This window comes from Lagopus muta, chromosome 5 (genome assembly GCF_023343835.1).
Source record: "Lagopus muta isolate bLagMut1 chromosome 5, bLagMut1 primary, whole genome shotgun sequence".
NCBI lineage: Eukaryota > Metazoa > Chordata > Aves > Galliformes > Phasianidae > Lagopus > Lagopus muta.
Window position 1 is genome coordinate 26,510,768 of NC_064437.1, and position 14,463 is coordinate 26,525,230.

The 14,463-nt window shown below is 48.2% G+C and overlaps 1 protein-coding gene across 1 annotated transcript in view; it reads left to right on the plus strand.

The window, feature by feature from the left end:
* Positions 1–11,773, plus strand: part of LAMC1 (laminin subunit gamma 1) — a 50,031-nt gene extending 38,258 nt beyond the window's left edge. The window contains exons 14-28 of the mRNA XM_048944885.1: positions 1,052–1,297; positions 1,386–1,539; positions 1,979–2,121; positions 2,593–2,771; positions 2,933–3,089; positions 4,850–5,055; positions 5,477–5,556; positions 5,848–5,985; positions 6,165–6,309; positions 6,854–7,003; positions 7,429–7,543; positions 8,094–8,293; positions 8,425–8,583; positions 9,044–9,143; positions 9,509–11,773. Coding sequence (XP_048800842.1) covers positions 1,052–1,297; positions 1,386–1,539; positions 1,979–2,121; positions 2,593–2,771; positions 2,933–3,089; positions 4,850–5,055; positions 5,477–5,556; positions 5,848–5,985; positions 6,165–6,309; positions 6,854–7,003; positions 7,429–7,543; positions 8,094–8,293; positions 8,425–8,583; positions 9,044–9,143; positions 9,509–9,765 — 2,429 coding nt within the window. The 3' untranslated portion in view covers positions 9,766–11,773. The remainder of the gene's footprint in view (positions 1–1,051; positions 1,298–1,385; positions 1,540–1,978; positions 2,122–2,592; positions 2,772–2,932; positions 3,090–4,849; positions 5,056–5,476; positions 5,557–5,847; positions 5,986–6,164; positions 6,310–6,853; positions 7,004–7,428; positions 7,544–8,093; positions 8,294–8,424; positions 8,584–9,043; positions 9,144–9,508) is intronic.
* The last annotated feature ends 2,690 nt before the right edge of the window (positions 11,774–14,463 follow it).

Sequence of the window (14,463 nt, forward strand, 5' to 3'; positions counted from 1 at the left end):
AGATCTGGCACACGGGCCCAAGGCCATGGATCCCCATCCCTGAGCTGACTGGGGGGCAGCCAGCCCATGGCAGGGAACGTTGCTGAGTCTTTGGGTTCCCTTCCAATCTAAGCCATTCTGTCCTCTGATAACTGCATAGCATTGGGCTGAAACTTTGATAGATCTAAAAGAGTCAGGAAGATGGGTTAGGCTGAAACAAAATTAGAAGGTGTGCCTCCTGTTTGCCAGCCAGAGGCAGTGTGGGATGCTCACAGAGGCCAGTGTCCTCCCTAGAAAGAGCTGGAAGTTTGCAATGACATGTGAACACCTATCAAAACATGCAAGACCAGACTTATACTCAACAGTTTTGAAAAGAAATGTGTGAACAGGTGCTGAGCTTTTTCCTTAATGACAAACCGGAAAGCCTGAGTGCGTACTTGAGTTGTGAAGTGGAGCCTTTTGTTCTGTCTGCCAACAGCAAATAAGATTTAAGATGGTTGGCAGCTTCCACTCTTCTCTGTTGGTTTTTTGCTTGGCATGAAAGACTCCAAAGTCCAGAGTACCTGTAAATGCTTTAAATGCTTGGGAAAGCCCCTGCTCAGGCCCAGAGGCACGCCATCTGGAGCAGCTCCTGGGGGTTCCCATGGATGCTATCGCTTTGTGAACCAATTCAGAGTGCTGAGGTCAGAGTTCCATGCAGCTCAGGTTTCCATGCAAGCTTATCATTTATTGTAGCTAACATGACCACCCAAGAGTTGCTCCTGCTTCTCGTGCTTCTGAATGTGCTCGTAATGAGGGAAAGGTGAGGGAAAAGATGGTTTGTGTGTGTAGAACTGCCTGAGAAAGAGCTTGGGACTGGCAGGGAAGGCTGAGCTGGCAGCTAGTTTGGGAAGCTGCTAGGCTGCTTGCTTTGGGGGCTGCCTGCTGAGGTTCAACAAATCTCACTGTTGTGTGGCTTCCTGGAGCACGGTTGCCCCCATTGAGCTCCTCCCACTCGGACTCTTAAATTGACAACAAATTACAGCAAATACGGATGGCTTTAGGGGTAGCATGTGCTTCTGTCCCGCCACAGGCAAGAGGTGTGAGCTGTGTGATGATGCCTACTTTGGAGACCCGCTGGGTGAAAATGGGGCTGTGAGGCCGTGCCGCCTGTGCCAGTGCAATGACAACATCGATCCCAACGCTGTGGGCAACTGCAACCGACAGACAGGAGAGTGCCTCAAGTGCATCTACAACACGGCCGGCTTCTATTGCGACCGCTGCAAGGATGGCTTCTTTGGGAACCCTCTGGCCTCCAACCCTGCTGACAAATGCCGGGGTACGAGCATTTCCTCTCATGTTCTAAGCTGGTTTGGTCCCTGAGAACTGCCTTGGGGTGATGTTTCCCATTCCTGACCTTTTTGCAGCTTGTCACTGTAATCCCTATGGCACCGTGAATCAGCAGACGAGCTGCAATCAAGTGACAGGGCAGTGTGAGTGCCTTTCCCATGTCACCGAGAGGGACTGCAGTGCCTGCGAGCCTGGCTTCTTCAACCTGCAGAGCGGCCGAGGCTGTGAGAGGTAATCTTCAGCCCATGCTGGGGCAGCGGGCCCTCTATTGGGTCTGCCACCAGCAATGGTGGGAATGTGGTGCTTGTCACCAGTGCCTCTTGTTCCTTGTTAACACTGCTGAGGATGGGGAGGAGCAGGAGTTAAGGAGTAGCTCCAAGAGCTGTACAAAAATCTTGATTTATAAATAGCTTTATACATAGCCCTAAATCAGAGTTTTAAATAGAAAAGTGTCACATGGCTGTGTGACTGTTGGTAGCAGGGGCTCGTGGGTTCCTTTTTTAGTGCAGCCACCAAGTGACCTTGCGTGGTTCAGGGGCTGGGTGCCTTGTCCCAGCAAGAAAAGTTCACTGCCTTGCTGTGGAGGCTTCCAGCAGTGCTCAGAGGGCTCCTTCAGAGGCACATCAGCCATGCCTCCTGCCCCTTGTTGATGTATGGCTCTCTCCCCCAGGTGTGACTGCCATGCTCTGGGCTCCACCAACGGCCAGTGTGACATATGGACGGGGCAGTGTGAGTGCCAGCCCGGCGTCACCGGCCAGCACTGCGACCGCTGCGAGGCCAACCACTTTGGGTTCGGCCCTGAGGGCTGCAAACGTGAGTGTGGGTGTTCTATGGCCTCAGTGTACAGATCCAGACTTAAGGAGCAGCGTGATTGAAAAAGAGGGTGATCCAGACTTTCCTCCTGATATTCTTAGAATCACTAAGGTTGGAAAAGACCTCTCAGACCCCTAAATCCAGCTCTAGCCCATCCCCACCACTGACCACATCCCTCAGTGCCACATCTGCATGGTTCTTGATTGCTTCCAGGGATGGTGACCCTACTGCCTCCCTGGGCAGCCTGTGCCAATGCCTCACCACTCCCTGTGAGAGTGAGTTTTTCCTAATATCCAACCTGAACCTCACCCTGGCACAGCTTAAGGCTTTGCCCTGCAGAGCAGCACTCTGATGAGAACAGGGCTCTGCCATGGGTCGGTAGGTGCTCTGCTTCTTTGGCAGAGAACGGGCTGCAGTTTTTTAGTGTTTGTGTGTCTCCTTTGCTCTGACCAAGGCTTAACTTCCCCGCAGCATGTGACTGTGACCCGGAGGGCTCACGTGCCCTGCAGTGCCGTGAGGATGGTCGCTGTGAGTGCAAGGAGGGCTTTGTGGGGAACCGCTGCGACCAGTGCGAGGAGAACTACTTCTACAACAGGTCATGGCCGGGCTGCCAGGAGTGCCCTGCGTGTTACAGATTAGTGAAAGATAAGGTAAGGCCACCAATGTGACTGACTGTGTGGTTTCTGAGGTTGGTGCTTTGTGCCATACCTGCTTGCCCAGTGGCTCTGGTGCAGTGTCAGAGTGACGGGAAGCAGAAAGGTGTGCTGTTGCTCTCCCCGTGATGTAACTGTGCTCTGCCCTTTTCACACAGGTAGCAGAGCAACGAGAGAGGTTACGGGAGCTGGAAAACCTTATAGCAAACCTGGGCACGGGAGAAGAAACTGTCACTGATCAAGCCTTCGAGGAGAGGTTGAAGCAGGCAGAAAGAGATGTTATGGAGCTGCTCCGAGAAGCACAGAACAGCAAAGGTGAGCTGAGCAGATCAGATGTGGGCTAGCATGAAATGAGCTTGGTGTTTGTGTTCTCTTAGGATGTAGAGCTTTTTATTTCAAGACTTCAATGTGCACCAGGATGAAGAGCTATTTTGGATGGTGTTGAAACTACTATGCATTATTATAGGAACAGCAAAGGCTGATTTTTGCCTCTGATGTTCTTTTTTTTTAAAAGCAAAAGGGTGCTCAATAGGTTTGTATTTCTGCAGTTTTCACCATTAGCAAATGCAGCCTGAGTTGCTCACAGATTTGTTTGTTGGATGCCTTGGGCCAAAGCGTCTCTTGTTGGGATATCATCAGTGATAAGAATAAATGCCTCAAAATCCTGCTGGCAAACTTTATTAGCTCACCATGAAGTGCATAATGTCCTAAAAAGTGCTGTTGTGGTGGCCTGTAGCTGTTTTTCCTGTTAAACTCTGCTTCCTAAGAGTTCTTGTTCTGCCACCTCTACTATATGATGTCTACGAGGAGGGCATTAAGAAGTGTGACAGTGGATTTTGCTTAGGGTTTTTTTTAACACATTGAGTTAATGCATGCTCTAGAAAAGAGCAACTTGAAGGAGACTCAACTTTGCACTAGCAGTGTTTCCCCCAGGAGTTTGCTCGCTGATTTGAGACCGCTTGGGAAAAATCTTTTGGCAAAGCTTGGAAAAGCTGGTACCAATCTGACACTGCATGTGTTTGGAGGGATTCCTGCTGATGGGAATGACTTCTGAAACTCTGCATCTCTACATAGCGTTGTTTCCTTCTTAGCATCCGTGCCTAGATGACAGTAGTCCTGTGTGCAAGGTGTGAGTGTGGGTATTACATTAAGGTTAGGGCATAGATTGGCTTTGGGGTGTTACTTCTCCATCTCTCCACATCTTTCCTCTGGAAAAGGCAAGCTGAAGGCAAGCAAAAATGACACTTGCAAAAAGCACATGTGGCATTTCTTTGTGCTCTTCTACTTGATATGTGACTTTTTTTTAATGCTTAAATGCTCACATTTAATACATAGGATGTGCTGCAAGACAAAGATGTGTATTTGTGGAAAACCTTAGTTTTGAAGGCATGTGAAGTTCTGCTTGGACTTTGTCCCCAAATAGTGCTCTTGCCTATCAAAATAGTTCACGAGGCACGTGCCTGTTCTACAGCTCCATTATTGAGAAATTGCTATGGGGCATTACCTGGCAGACAAGATTTTAGGGAGCTCATAGTTTGTGTGTTGAAGAACCAAGGCTGGATCATCTGTTCTGCTAGCTTTCATCATCCCTCTGGGGTGGGCAGCAGTCAGGGTGGGTTTGCTGCTCTGCACATCTTCAGCTGCTCTGTTTGGGACAGAGTCTGGCAAGGGAAAGCCACCATTGCCCAAAGAGGATAACATACAGCCCTGCCATTCCTCCAGCACTGCTCATATTGTAGTAATGAAGATAAATAGAATCAGGAAAGCAGATGTTACATACCTTTAGAAGAGCAGCTCAGTTGCCTTTCTTTAATCAATGATAGAGGTGAAACAAGATCCTGAACACAAGATCTCCCATTAGAGCCAGTTCAAGCACCCAGCAGGTCTGTCTGATTAGTAGTTAATGATGATGACTTTGATCTCAAGCCAGCTGAATTATGAAACACCTTTGCTAAGTCCCCTTTCAGCGGAGGATTAACCTGCCAATGTATTGACTGCGATGCTAAGCTGCTGCTCCAACTTTTTTTCCTGCTTTAATTAATTTTGCTTCCCTTCTTTTGCATGGTGTCTTTCAGACGTAGATCAGGGTCTCATGGATCGTCTCAGAGACATCAACAGCACACTGACAAGTCAGCTCAGCAGGCTGAGGAACATCCAGAACACGGTGCAGGAGACAGAGAACCTGGCAGAGCAAGCCCGGGGCCGGGTGGAGGACACAGAGGACCTGATTGCAATGGCTTCTGATATGTTGGAGAAGGCAAAGATGGCAGCTGGCAACGTGGTGAGTGTGCTGTGCAGATCTATGGGGCAGGGGGAGGGCAGGGCCATTCCTTGCTGTACTGTCTGGCTGTGTTTCTCTGCTTTTTGTCACTGCCATAGCAGATTTGCTGTGGAAATGTCTTCTCGTTACTGAATAATGCTAGAAAATAAATTAAGGAATTTGCAAATTCTCTTTCACAAATGGCATCCTTGCCCCTGTTGAAGGAAAAACCCTGAACATACACCAAAATGTTTGCTTTTAAAGGAAAACTGCTGGTGGAAACAGCAGTGGCTTAAGAAAAAATAGAGAGAGGTCAGAAGTAGGTTAGACCCATCTCAAAGCATTTAGATCATGACAATAAATATTTAAAGCATTGATGAATAAAAGATGAAAATAGAGCTTCAAGGTATTTTTTCCCCTCTTTTTTTTTTTCTTTTTGCAGTCCATTACAGCCCCGGAGTCGAGTGGTGACCCCAACAACATGACTCTATTGGCAGAAGAGGCTCGCCGGCTGGCTGAGAGGTAGGCTGTGCTGCAGCTCCTACCAGCCCACATCTGGGCCCTGCAGAAGGAGCAAAACAGAGCTGGTTTGCTTGATGTGAAACATGCATTCTTGGGCTGCTTAAGAGATTGCTTGGTACCCTTTTTGCACGCCTGTGTGTCAGGGCAAATCCTGGATACATGCTGTATGCTCCAGCAGCATCTTCCACTGCACCACTTCACTGGGTGAAGGAGGAAGATCTTGGAGCTGAGGACAGAAAGGGCTGCTTGGCAGTTCTAACGGTGTCATTTTCCTTCTGTGATCTTGTCCAGGCACAAACAAGAAGCTGATGAGATTGTTCGCATTGCCAAGGCAGCCAACGATACTTCCACAGAAGCGTATCAGCTGCTGCTGAAGACCCTGGCTGGGGAAAACCAAACAGCACGTGATATTGATGAGCTCAACCAGAAGTGAGTCAGGAACAGAAAACTGAGTTCATTTCCTGGCAGTACTTAAAATTAGATGGCTTTTTAGCATTTTGTGCTTTTGGGTCTCTCTGTGTTGTAGCCTCTCTGCTCTCAGTAAGTTCAATTCAACAAAAAGAAATGATAGAGTAACGGGATCCTTGGTTTTATTTATTTTTTGTTAGGTATAACCAAGCAAGAAACATTTCTCGAGATCTAGAGAGACAGGCCAGCAGTGTGCTTGAGGAGGCAGAGGAAGCTGGAAATAAGGCCCTCCAGATCTATGCTAATCTCACTAATCTGCCCACTGTGGACACCACAGGGCTGGAGGTATGTGATGTGCATGGCTTTGTAAAGAGGACAGACATTAAAGCAGCGTGCTAGGTGGCTGACAAACACTGTGTGCTCTTTTCTAATGGTACTCTGCCTCAGATCCATCTAGACATCATCCAGATGTCTGTGTTTTAGTTTTTATGAAGGAGACTTGCAAGCGGGAAACTACAAATAGATCCCCTATTTCTGCCAGGTTCTGAAGGACCAAAAAACAGGGAAATCTTGCTTGTCATACATTGTGTCTTGAATTGAAAAGTGGGAAAAAAACTGACTCCTTTCAAGTTTGCAGAGCTGTTCCCTTTCCACTCGCCATGGAAATGTAGTTTCTCTTAGCACAAAACTGTTTGCAGCCCATCCTTCCTTGCACAGACCTTTGGAGTATATAGAGCTTTGAAAAAGTTGCAGCTCTAATTGTGAAAGATGGGAGCTTGTCATGGCTTCTGCCTGTTTTATCATTAAAAACCATGCTGTGTTTTGTCACCTGTTCAGAAATTCTTTAATGTTCAGAGAACCTGCATGTGTTTCTGATGTCTGCATGCAGAGTGAAGCAAATAAGATCAAGAAGGAAGCGGAGGAGTTAGATCAGTTAATAGCAAGGAAGTTGAAGGACTATGAAGATCTGAGGGAAGATATGAAAGGAAAGGAGCTGGAAGTCAAGAACCTCTTGGAGAAAGGGAAGACGGAGCAGCAGGTCAGTTCTGTTTGGTGCAGGCAAAACAACCCAAAGGGAAACAAGTAACTGGTAAGATGCAAGAGATTTAGCCTGAGTCATATCCTAGTGGTGTTTGTTACTTATGCAGATCCTGGAATGAGGATCACTGATATCATGAGGAATGATCCTGGAAAGGAAAACCAAAAAGCTGCTAAAAGCAATGGCATTGAGGCTATACTGGGGAGTTGGTATCTTTGCTGGGCATGCTGTCTTGTTTGTATTCAAGACAGTGTTCCAAAATACCTGAATTTACGTGGTTTCATAGCATGTATTGCCACTCACATGGGGACAAATGCTGCCCTGTATTTGCATTGGTATTTCTTGTGGGGTGATGCTTTTTGATAGGCCAGCACGGTCATCCATCAAAGAATAAGAGTATGCTGATAGGTGTCATGTCTCTGTAGACTGCAGACCAGCTCCTGGCTCGAGCAGATGCAGCAAAAGCCCTGGCTGAGGAAGCTGCTCGGAAGGGCAATGGCACATTGCAGGAGGCCAACACCATTCTCAGCAACCTGAAAGGTAAAGAGAACTCGTGTGGGGAATCCTGCAGCTCCCATCAGCTCACTCTGCAGGAGGGCATCTTGGTTAAATGGCTCGTGCTGCTGCCAGTACTTGTGTTGGAGGATTCTTTTGGCTTTTTTGAAGGAAGAACTGTGTTTCAGTTTCAGCTAGGATGGAATTCTTTTCTTCAGCTTCTGATACGATGCTCTGTTTCGGTTTTAGGAGAAAAACAAAGCTGATTACACGCTGATGATTATAGTTGCTATTAAGCAGTGCTGTACAGAGCCAAGGCCATTTGCAGCAAAGGGCCCATGGAGCTGGTAGGGAGCAGAGCGAGGACAGCTGACTTATGCTGACCAAAGGGATATTCCATGCCATATAACATCATGTGGATGGAGTTTTGAAGGGGTTGGGAGGGCTCTCTTCTCTCTCTCTTCTGCTGCTTGGGGTCTAGCTGGGCTGTTCTTCCCCCAAATTTCAAGGAGGCAGAGGCAGGGCAGTCCAGTCAGAGAAGTGCCGCAAGGCTCTTCCAGAGCAGGTGGTGAGAACCTCTTTTGCCCTGTCTCAGATTTCGATAAGCGGGTGAACGACAACAAGACAGCAGCTGAGGAGGCTCTGAAGAAGATTCCTGCCATTACCCAGACCATTGCTGAAGCCAACAACAAGACCCGCCAGGCAGAGCTGGCTCTCGGCAATGCTGCTGCTGATGCCCGTGAAGCCAAAACTAGAGCAGATGATGCTGAGAAAATTGCCAGCACTGTTCAGAAGGTGAGTGCCCTGCAGTTCTGGAGCCAGCCCTCCAGAGCCACATGTCCCACCTCAGCAGCACGTAAGCTCTGTTCTGCTAAGTTCTGCACCTTCTCCAGCTGTTCTTATCCTTCTCCCCATGCTGGCTGTAGAGTGCTGCTGCCACCAGAGCAGAAGCGGACAAGACCTTCTCTGACGTGACGGGGCTGGCCAAGGAGGTGGATGACATGATGAAGCAACTCCAGGAGGCAGAAAAAGAGCTGAAACGTAAACAAGATGATGCTGATCAGGATATGATGATGGCAGGCATGGTGAGTAATGCTGACACTGGTGGCAAAGAGGTGACTTCTCCCTGCCTCTGGAAACCTTCTTCCCTCTGCTCTGCTGTAGTGACCACGCTGGGTCCGCTTAGTGTTCTCCATCTTCCAAGTTTTAATTGCAAAAGTGAACATAGGTTAACACACAGTTTATGTAGGTTCCCTGCTGGACTTGGAGAGCTGGTTTTCTTAACGCAGTCCTTTTAACAAACCTGACTCTGGGGTGACTTTTCCTGTGAAACAGTTTTTGGGGATCAGCACCATCTCCTGCAGGAAATGGAATGTTTGCAGGCCATCTTTTCCAGTGCTGTGACAGGTATCTCTGCTCAGAGATCGTTATGGAGAGAGAAGGCAGGGGTGCATGTAGCTGCTTAGGCAGATACATGAAAGGAGTCAGAGTGGTTTCACTGAACCCTACATAGCTTACAGTGTTCTTGTGGCTTTTATCCCACAGGCCTCACAGGCAGCCCAGGAGGCAGAAGACAACGCAAGAAAAGCGAAAAACTCTGTGAACAGCTTGCTTGCTGTCATTAATGACCTTTTAGACCAACTAGGTAAGGCTGTCCTTTTTTCTTGTCTCCAAACAGGGAAGTGCTGGCAGCCAGCATGATGTGGTGCTGTGCTGGGAATCAAACAGGTCCATTTTGTTTTCTTAGAAATTAAATTAACGTGGTTTTGGCAATTGTTCTTTTTGTTAATGGAGTAGCTCAGAGGCTCATTGTGCAGTGTTGTGTACAATTCCCTGCAAGCTAAGGACTGCTGGTGAGGTGGAGCCCCTTCAGTTGTTCTTGTTTCTTACACAAAGATGGCCTGATGCAGATCTTGCTTTGCTCATCCAGAACATGGGATCTGCTCTGTAACCACCTGGAGGCTTCAGAGGCTTTTTAATGGTTCTCAGTGTTCCCTTTTGGCTTTTCAGGGCAACTGGAGACTGTGGACTTGAACAAACTGAATGAGATTGAGGGTACCCTGAACAGTGCCAAAGACCAGATGAAAGATAGCGACCTGGACCAGAAGGTGGCTTTCCTTGAGAGAGAAGCCAGGAAGCAAGATGATGCGATACAGTCCTACAATAGGGACATTGAGGAAATCCTGAAAGACATTAGCAACCTGGAGGACATCAGGAAGACCTTGCCATCTGGCTGTTTTAACACCCCGTCCATTGAGAAACCCTAAGGGTGTGCTGGGGGTGGAGGGTATTCCCCCTCTGATCGGTGGAGCAATTGTTTGGCTATGGAGTGCCTTAACACACGTTACCTTCTTCCAATCCCCATCTCTTTGCTGCTTGCAGCCGCTGTTCTCTTTTCAAATCAGGATAAGTTGAAAAGGACTTTTTTCTTTTTTTCTTTTCTTTTTTTTTTTTTTTAAGAGAAGCAAATTAAATATCCGTCTTTGGGCATCAAAGGGTTTTTTTAATATAAATTGTCTTCCTGAGCACTCTGCCTTTGCCCCTTTCTGAGACACAGTTTCCCTTTGATTAGCGCAAGGATGAGAGATGCTCTGGACTCTTTATACTGTTCAGCAATAACCATGTGAGCTGTGTACAGCAATGCAAAACTAACTCTGCTTTTTCTCCTCACTTCTCCCCTTGACTGTAAAATCCTTGATCTGGAACTCTGTCTCCATGAAGGAAGGGGGTTGGCTACCAAATCATTACTGTAATGGCCAGTATAGCTGCACTCATTCAGATCCCTGTTCCCAACTTCTAACCCTGTGAATTTTTTGGTCTTGTTTTGTGACGTGAACTAGTGGCCAGTCGGAAATGTTGGTAGCCTTTTACAAACTATCCTAAGCCTCTTTCTGAAATGCTTTCTGTGATGATGCATCGCTCTGAGAAAAACGCAGCCTCCGAGAGGAGCTTTTTGGGAAGATGAGATGCCAGGGGAGCAATAGGTCTCGCCAGCACCGCTGGCTGGTGGAGCAGAAGTTGTGCGTGCAGTCTGCAGGCAGCTGCCTGTTGGGTGGCCCAGGCTGGGGAGTCTGGAAGTGACGAGCTGAGTTCCCATCTGGAGGTGTTGCTGTCAGTGTCAGAGGATCTTTGTTTGAGGCTACAGATGTCTGGGTGGCACGTTGACCTGATCATGCAACAGAAATCTTGCTGAAGAGGAGAGCTGCCATCCAGAGGGCTCTGACAGCTGGGCTGACCTCAACCTGAATGACTTCAGGTGGGGAACAGAGAGACCTTGAAGATGTCAATAAGAGGATCTTTCTCCCCATTTTCTTCCTGGAGGAGGCAGGTGGCATTTTTACACTTCCTGGTGTTGCTCTTGCCTTTTGTCTTTTGTTTTTTAAGCCAGCTGAAAGAGCAGTGTTCAGGTTCCTTGCGGTGTTCCCCAGGTCTGCTCCCAGCCCGGAGCACCCTCTGCAGCTCTCCCTTGGGCTCTAGCCCAGCATCCCCTCTCTCTTCCTTCAGATCAAGCATATATCTATCCTTAAACACTATGCAACTTTGTACGTTTGCGTAGCGGGGAAGAAATTATTATCTGACACACACTGGTGCTATTAATTATTTCAAATTTATATTTTTTGTGTGAATGTGATATATATATTTTTCCTTTTTTTTTTTTTTTTTTTTTTTTTTAAATCATGATTACAGTGTGAGGAAGTCTCTCGTGCGTGTGTGCGTGTGCATGTGTAAATATCCTCAGCCATATTTCCAGAGTGGTACAGCCTGGCCTCTTCTCCATGCTTTCCCCCATAACCACCGCAGCACGTGCACTGCACTGCTCCTGCCCCATTGCCCCTGCAGCGCCCGGTTCTTCCTCTGCCCGGCTTCCCATTTGTCCCCCATGTGTTCTCAGCATCTGCATTGTGTGATATTGGCAATAACCACTGTGCAGGGAGCACACCTTGCCCGGTGCTGCTGGGCAGGATGATGCCAGCAAGCCCCGCATCTCCATACCCATCTTCTTAGGGTTTCGTGCCATTTACCAAATACTGCCTTGGGGTTTCCCCACCTGTGAACATAGCTGGACCCCGGAGGAGGGCTCCCTAGTGCTCACCTTCCCTCCGTGTTCCCGGCTGGCTGCTCTGGTCAGATGGCTGTTTCTAACCACGTCACCTCTCTGCCAAGGCTGTGAGAAGAGCAGATGCGAAGATGCGCGCATGCCCTGGCTGACCTCAGGCCTAAGGTTTCCTGCTTTCTCCTTTTTTTTTTTTTTTAATTTTATTATTTTTAATTTTTGTCGTCGTCGTCGTTAAGCTGTTTTTAACAGAATTCTATTTTTAAATAAAAAAAAAAGTCTTTATAAGCGATCTCTTAATCACTACTGCATTACAGCCATTATTCATTGTATAAGTCCAGTTATTTCTGTACGTGATGTGATGATGAGATGGCTGCTGGTGGAGTGCTGGATGGCAGCGCGTGTCGGTCCCTCATCACTCCATTCCTGACTGTGGCCCCACAGTACGTGCCTTCACTTCAGCTTTTTGCCTTAATCTGTGGTCTCGCTGTCTGGGGCGGTGAACAAAATGCAACACTTGCAGTTTTTATGTATAAAACAGTATTTCTTATTTATAATAAAGTCTGAATATTTGTAACCCCTTATACCTCGGGATTCTTTCAAGTATTGCTTTTTTTTTTTGGTGGGGTTTGGTTTCCATCCCAGGGTTTGCTTCTCATTTGGTGATGTCCAGTGTTGGATTGCTATGGCTGCAAGGAGTTTTGAGCTGTGGTTCTTCCAGTCTGTAAGAAATGTGCGTGAGCTGTTGGTGAGATGCAGGACAGGAAGGTGGGAGGGGTGGTTCCTTGTGTTGTAGGGGAGCAGTCCTGTCCCATCCCAGCTGAAGAGGGGCTGCTGGGGCAGAAGGATTGCCTCCAGGGGGAAAAGAGACCCAAAATAAAGGGCCTGGCATTCCTTTCACTGGAACTGCCAAGAGCTCTCTGTTGTTCACCAGTCCTATTTGCAAGAATAGAGAAATTTTATTCTCAAATTCTGAATGTTCTGAATGTCAGGACAGATTACTGTGATAGCAGACAGCCCAGCTTTGAAATCCAACCAGTCTACGTTCGGGTTTCTTTTATTTTTCTCAGCAGAAGAAAATGCACACACATCTCGTTAACTTGCATTATACTTAATCCCTTCTCAACTATTAAGTTGTTCTTCCCCCCTTCACCATTTTCAGATTGTCTGGTTGCAGCTTTATTCTGAAACTGCAGTTGCTGCTGATGGATTCCCAATCCGGATGCAGTATTACTGCATTTTGGGTTTTACACCTCAGTGTTGATGAAGCTGTGTGTGTGTGTGGATGTATATATAAAATATGTGAGATAGAGATAATAGCTTAAAAACCTATAACTGGAGATTCTTCTCTGCTCCCTTGTGGCCAAGGCTCTGTTAAGAGCAGCAGGTTGGCAGTGCCCACTGTGCTGCATGGGGGGAAACCTGAGGATGCTTCCAGCTGTCCCTGGGTGTTATCTCCATCATGAGGTGCTATTTCCAGTGCAGGAGATGATGCTGAGCACTCTGGCTGTCATGATGGTCAACAGAAGGAAGGTGGGCACCTGGGGGTCCTGCTCACTGGTGGCTGTGCCAGGTTCAGTGTATTGCTGAGCTACAGAAGCTTGTGAAGTGTCTGAATGCTCCAGTCCATCCAGAAGAGCTGACAAAGGGCTTTCTCCCTGGGGTAGGGGGAATAGCCACTACTGATGTTTCACTGCGCAGGTAGAGAGAATCTGAGGATTTCTGCTCTGTGTGGGCTGGGTTCAGCACTGAGGTCCTCATCAGGAGAGACCTTTCCAATGCCATGCTCTGGGGGCTTTCCTTCTCTCAGCCCCAGTGCCCAGAAGGCTTCCTGAGGAGGGGCCTTCCTGGGAAATGCCAGCACCCCTTATCTCCCCGCCTGCCACGTGTCCATCTGTCCGTGTCTCCTTTGGGCAGGGCAAGGCGATGCCTGGCATGCTGCCACTGCCCTGCCTTGCTTGCTCATTGCCACAGCCCTGAGGCGAGGAGCCGGGCGGCCCTGCGGCTGTCATCAGCGCAGGATGCGTCACCGCCGGGCATCCTTCCTCTCAGCCGGCCCTGTAACCCAGGGGGAACGTGTAGCGTGTGGGATTTGGCTTCCCTGAGCTATCAGAAGCATTAGCAGCAATATTTTGATGCCTTGTTGGCTTTAGGAACAAGTGGGAGTGGTGAGCGCCGCTGGTGGGCTCTGTTGGGGCACTGGTTGCTGTCCTACAGAGCAGCTGGCATGCTGAGCACAGCCAGGCCCGGGGGTTTCGCTGTGCCCCTGCCCTAATCCTACAGCTCTCTGCCTGGCCAAAATGAACATGGGCTGCCCCAGCTGTTGAGCTGTGGGTCCAAATAAGCCAGGAATGTTAAGAAAAGCCTTGCAAGTGCCCAAAGATGTCTCCTGAAGAAAGCATGCATTTTCCTGAGCAAGGGGTTTAGAGGATTAGCTGATAATGTTGGAGTTCTGCTTTAGGTACTGGGTTATGAAATAGCTCAATTTCAGGGTAAATGCCTGATTTACTGCAGAATAACACCATACATACCATGGAAATTCATCCATGAGAGCACAGCAAGGCCCATAGCAAAGGCACCTGCCTAGCAAGCCAGAGATTGAAGTCTATGCTTTACCAGCGGGCCATGCACTTAGGAGCCTGCTGAGTTCTATCACTGAGCCTTCCCTACCAAGAAAGGCACAAATGGAAGGATCGAGTGCTGCCGTGAGGCCAGAAGAAAGCTCCATACAATGGAAGATGGTGGACGTGTGTAGGTGAACACATGCTTATGGTGCAGTGACATCTGGAAGGAAAACAAGCGAGCACACATCTGCAGGTAATCCACACCTTCATAACTCCTGAAGGAGAAGCCCATAGGGGCTTGCTGGTAAGGCCACACCAATATGACTGTGGTTTTCATGTGTCTAGAA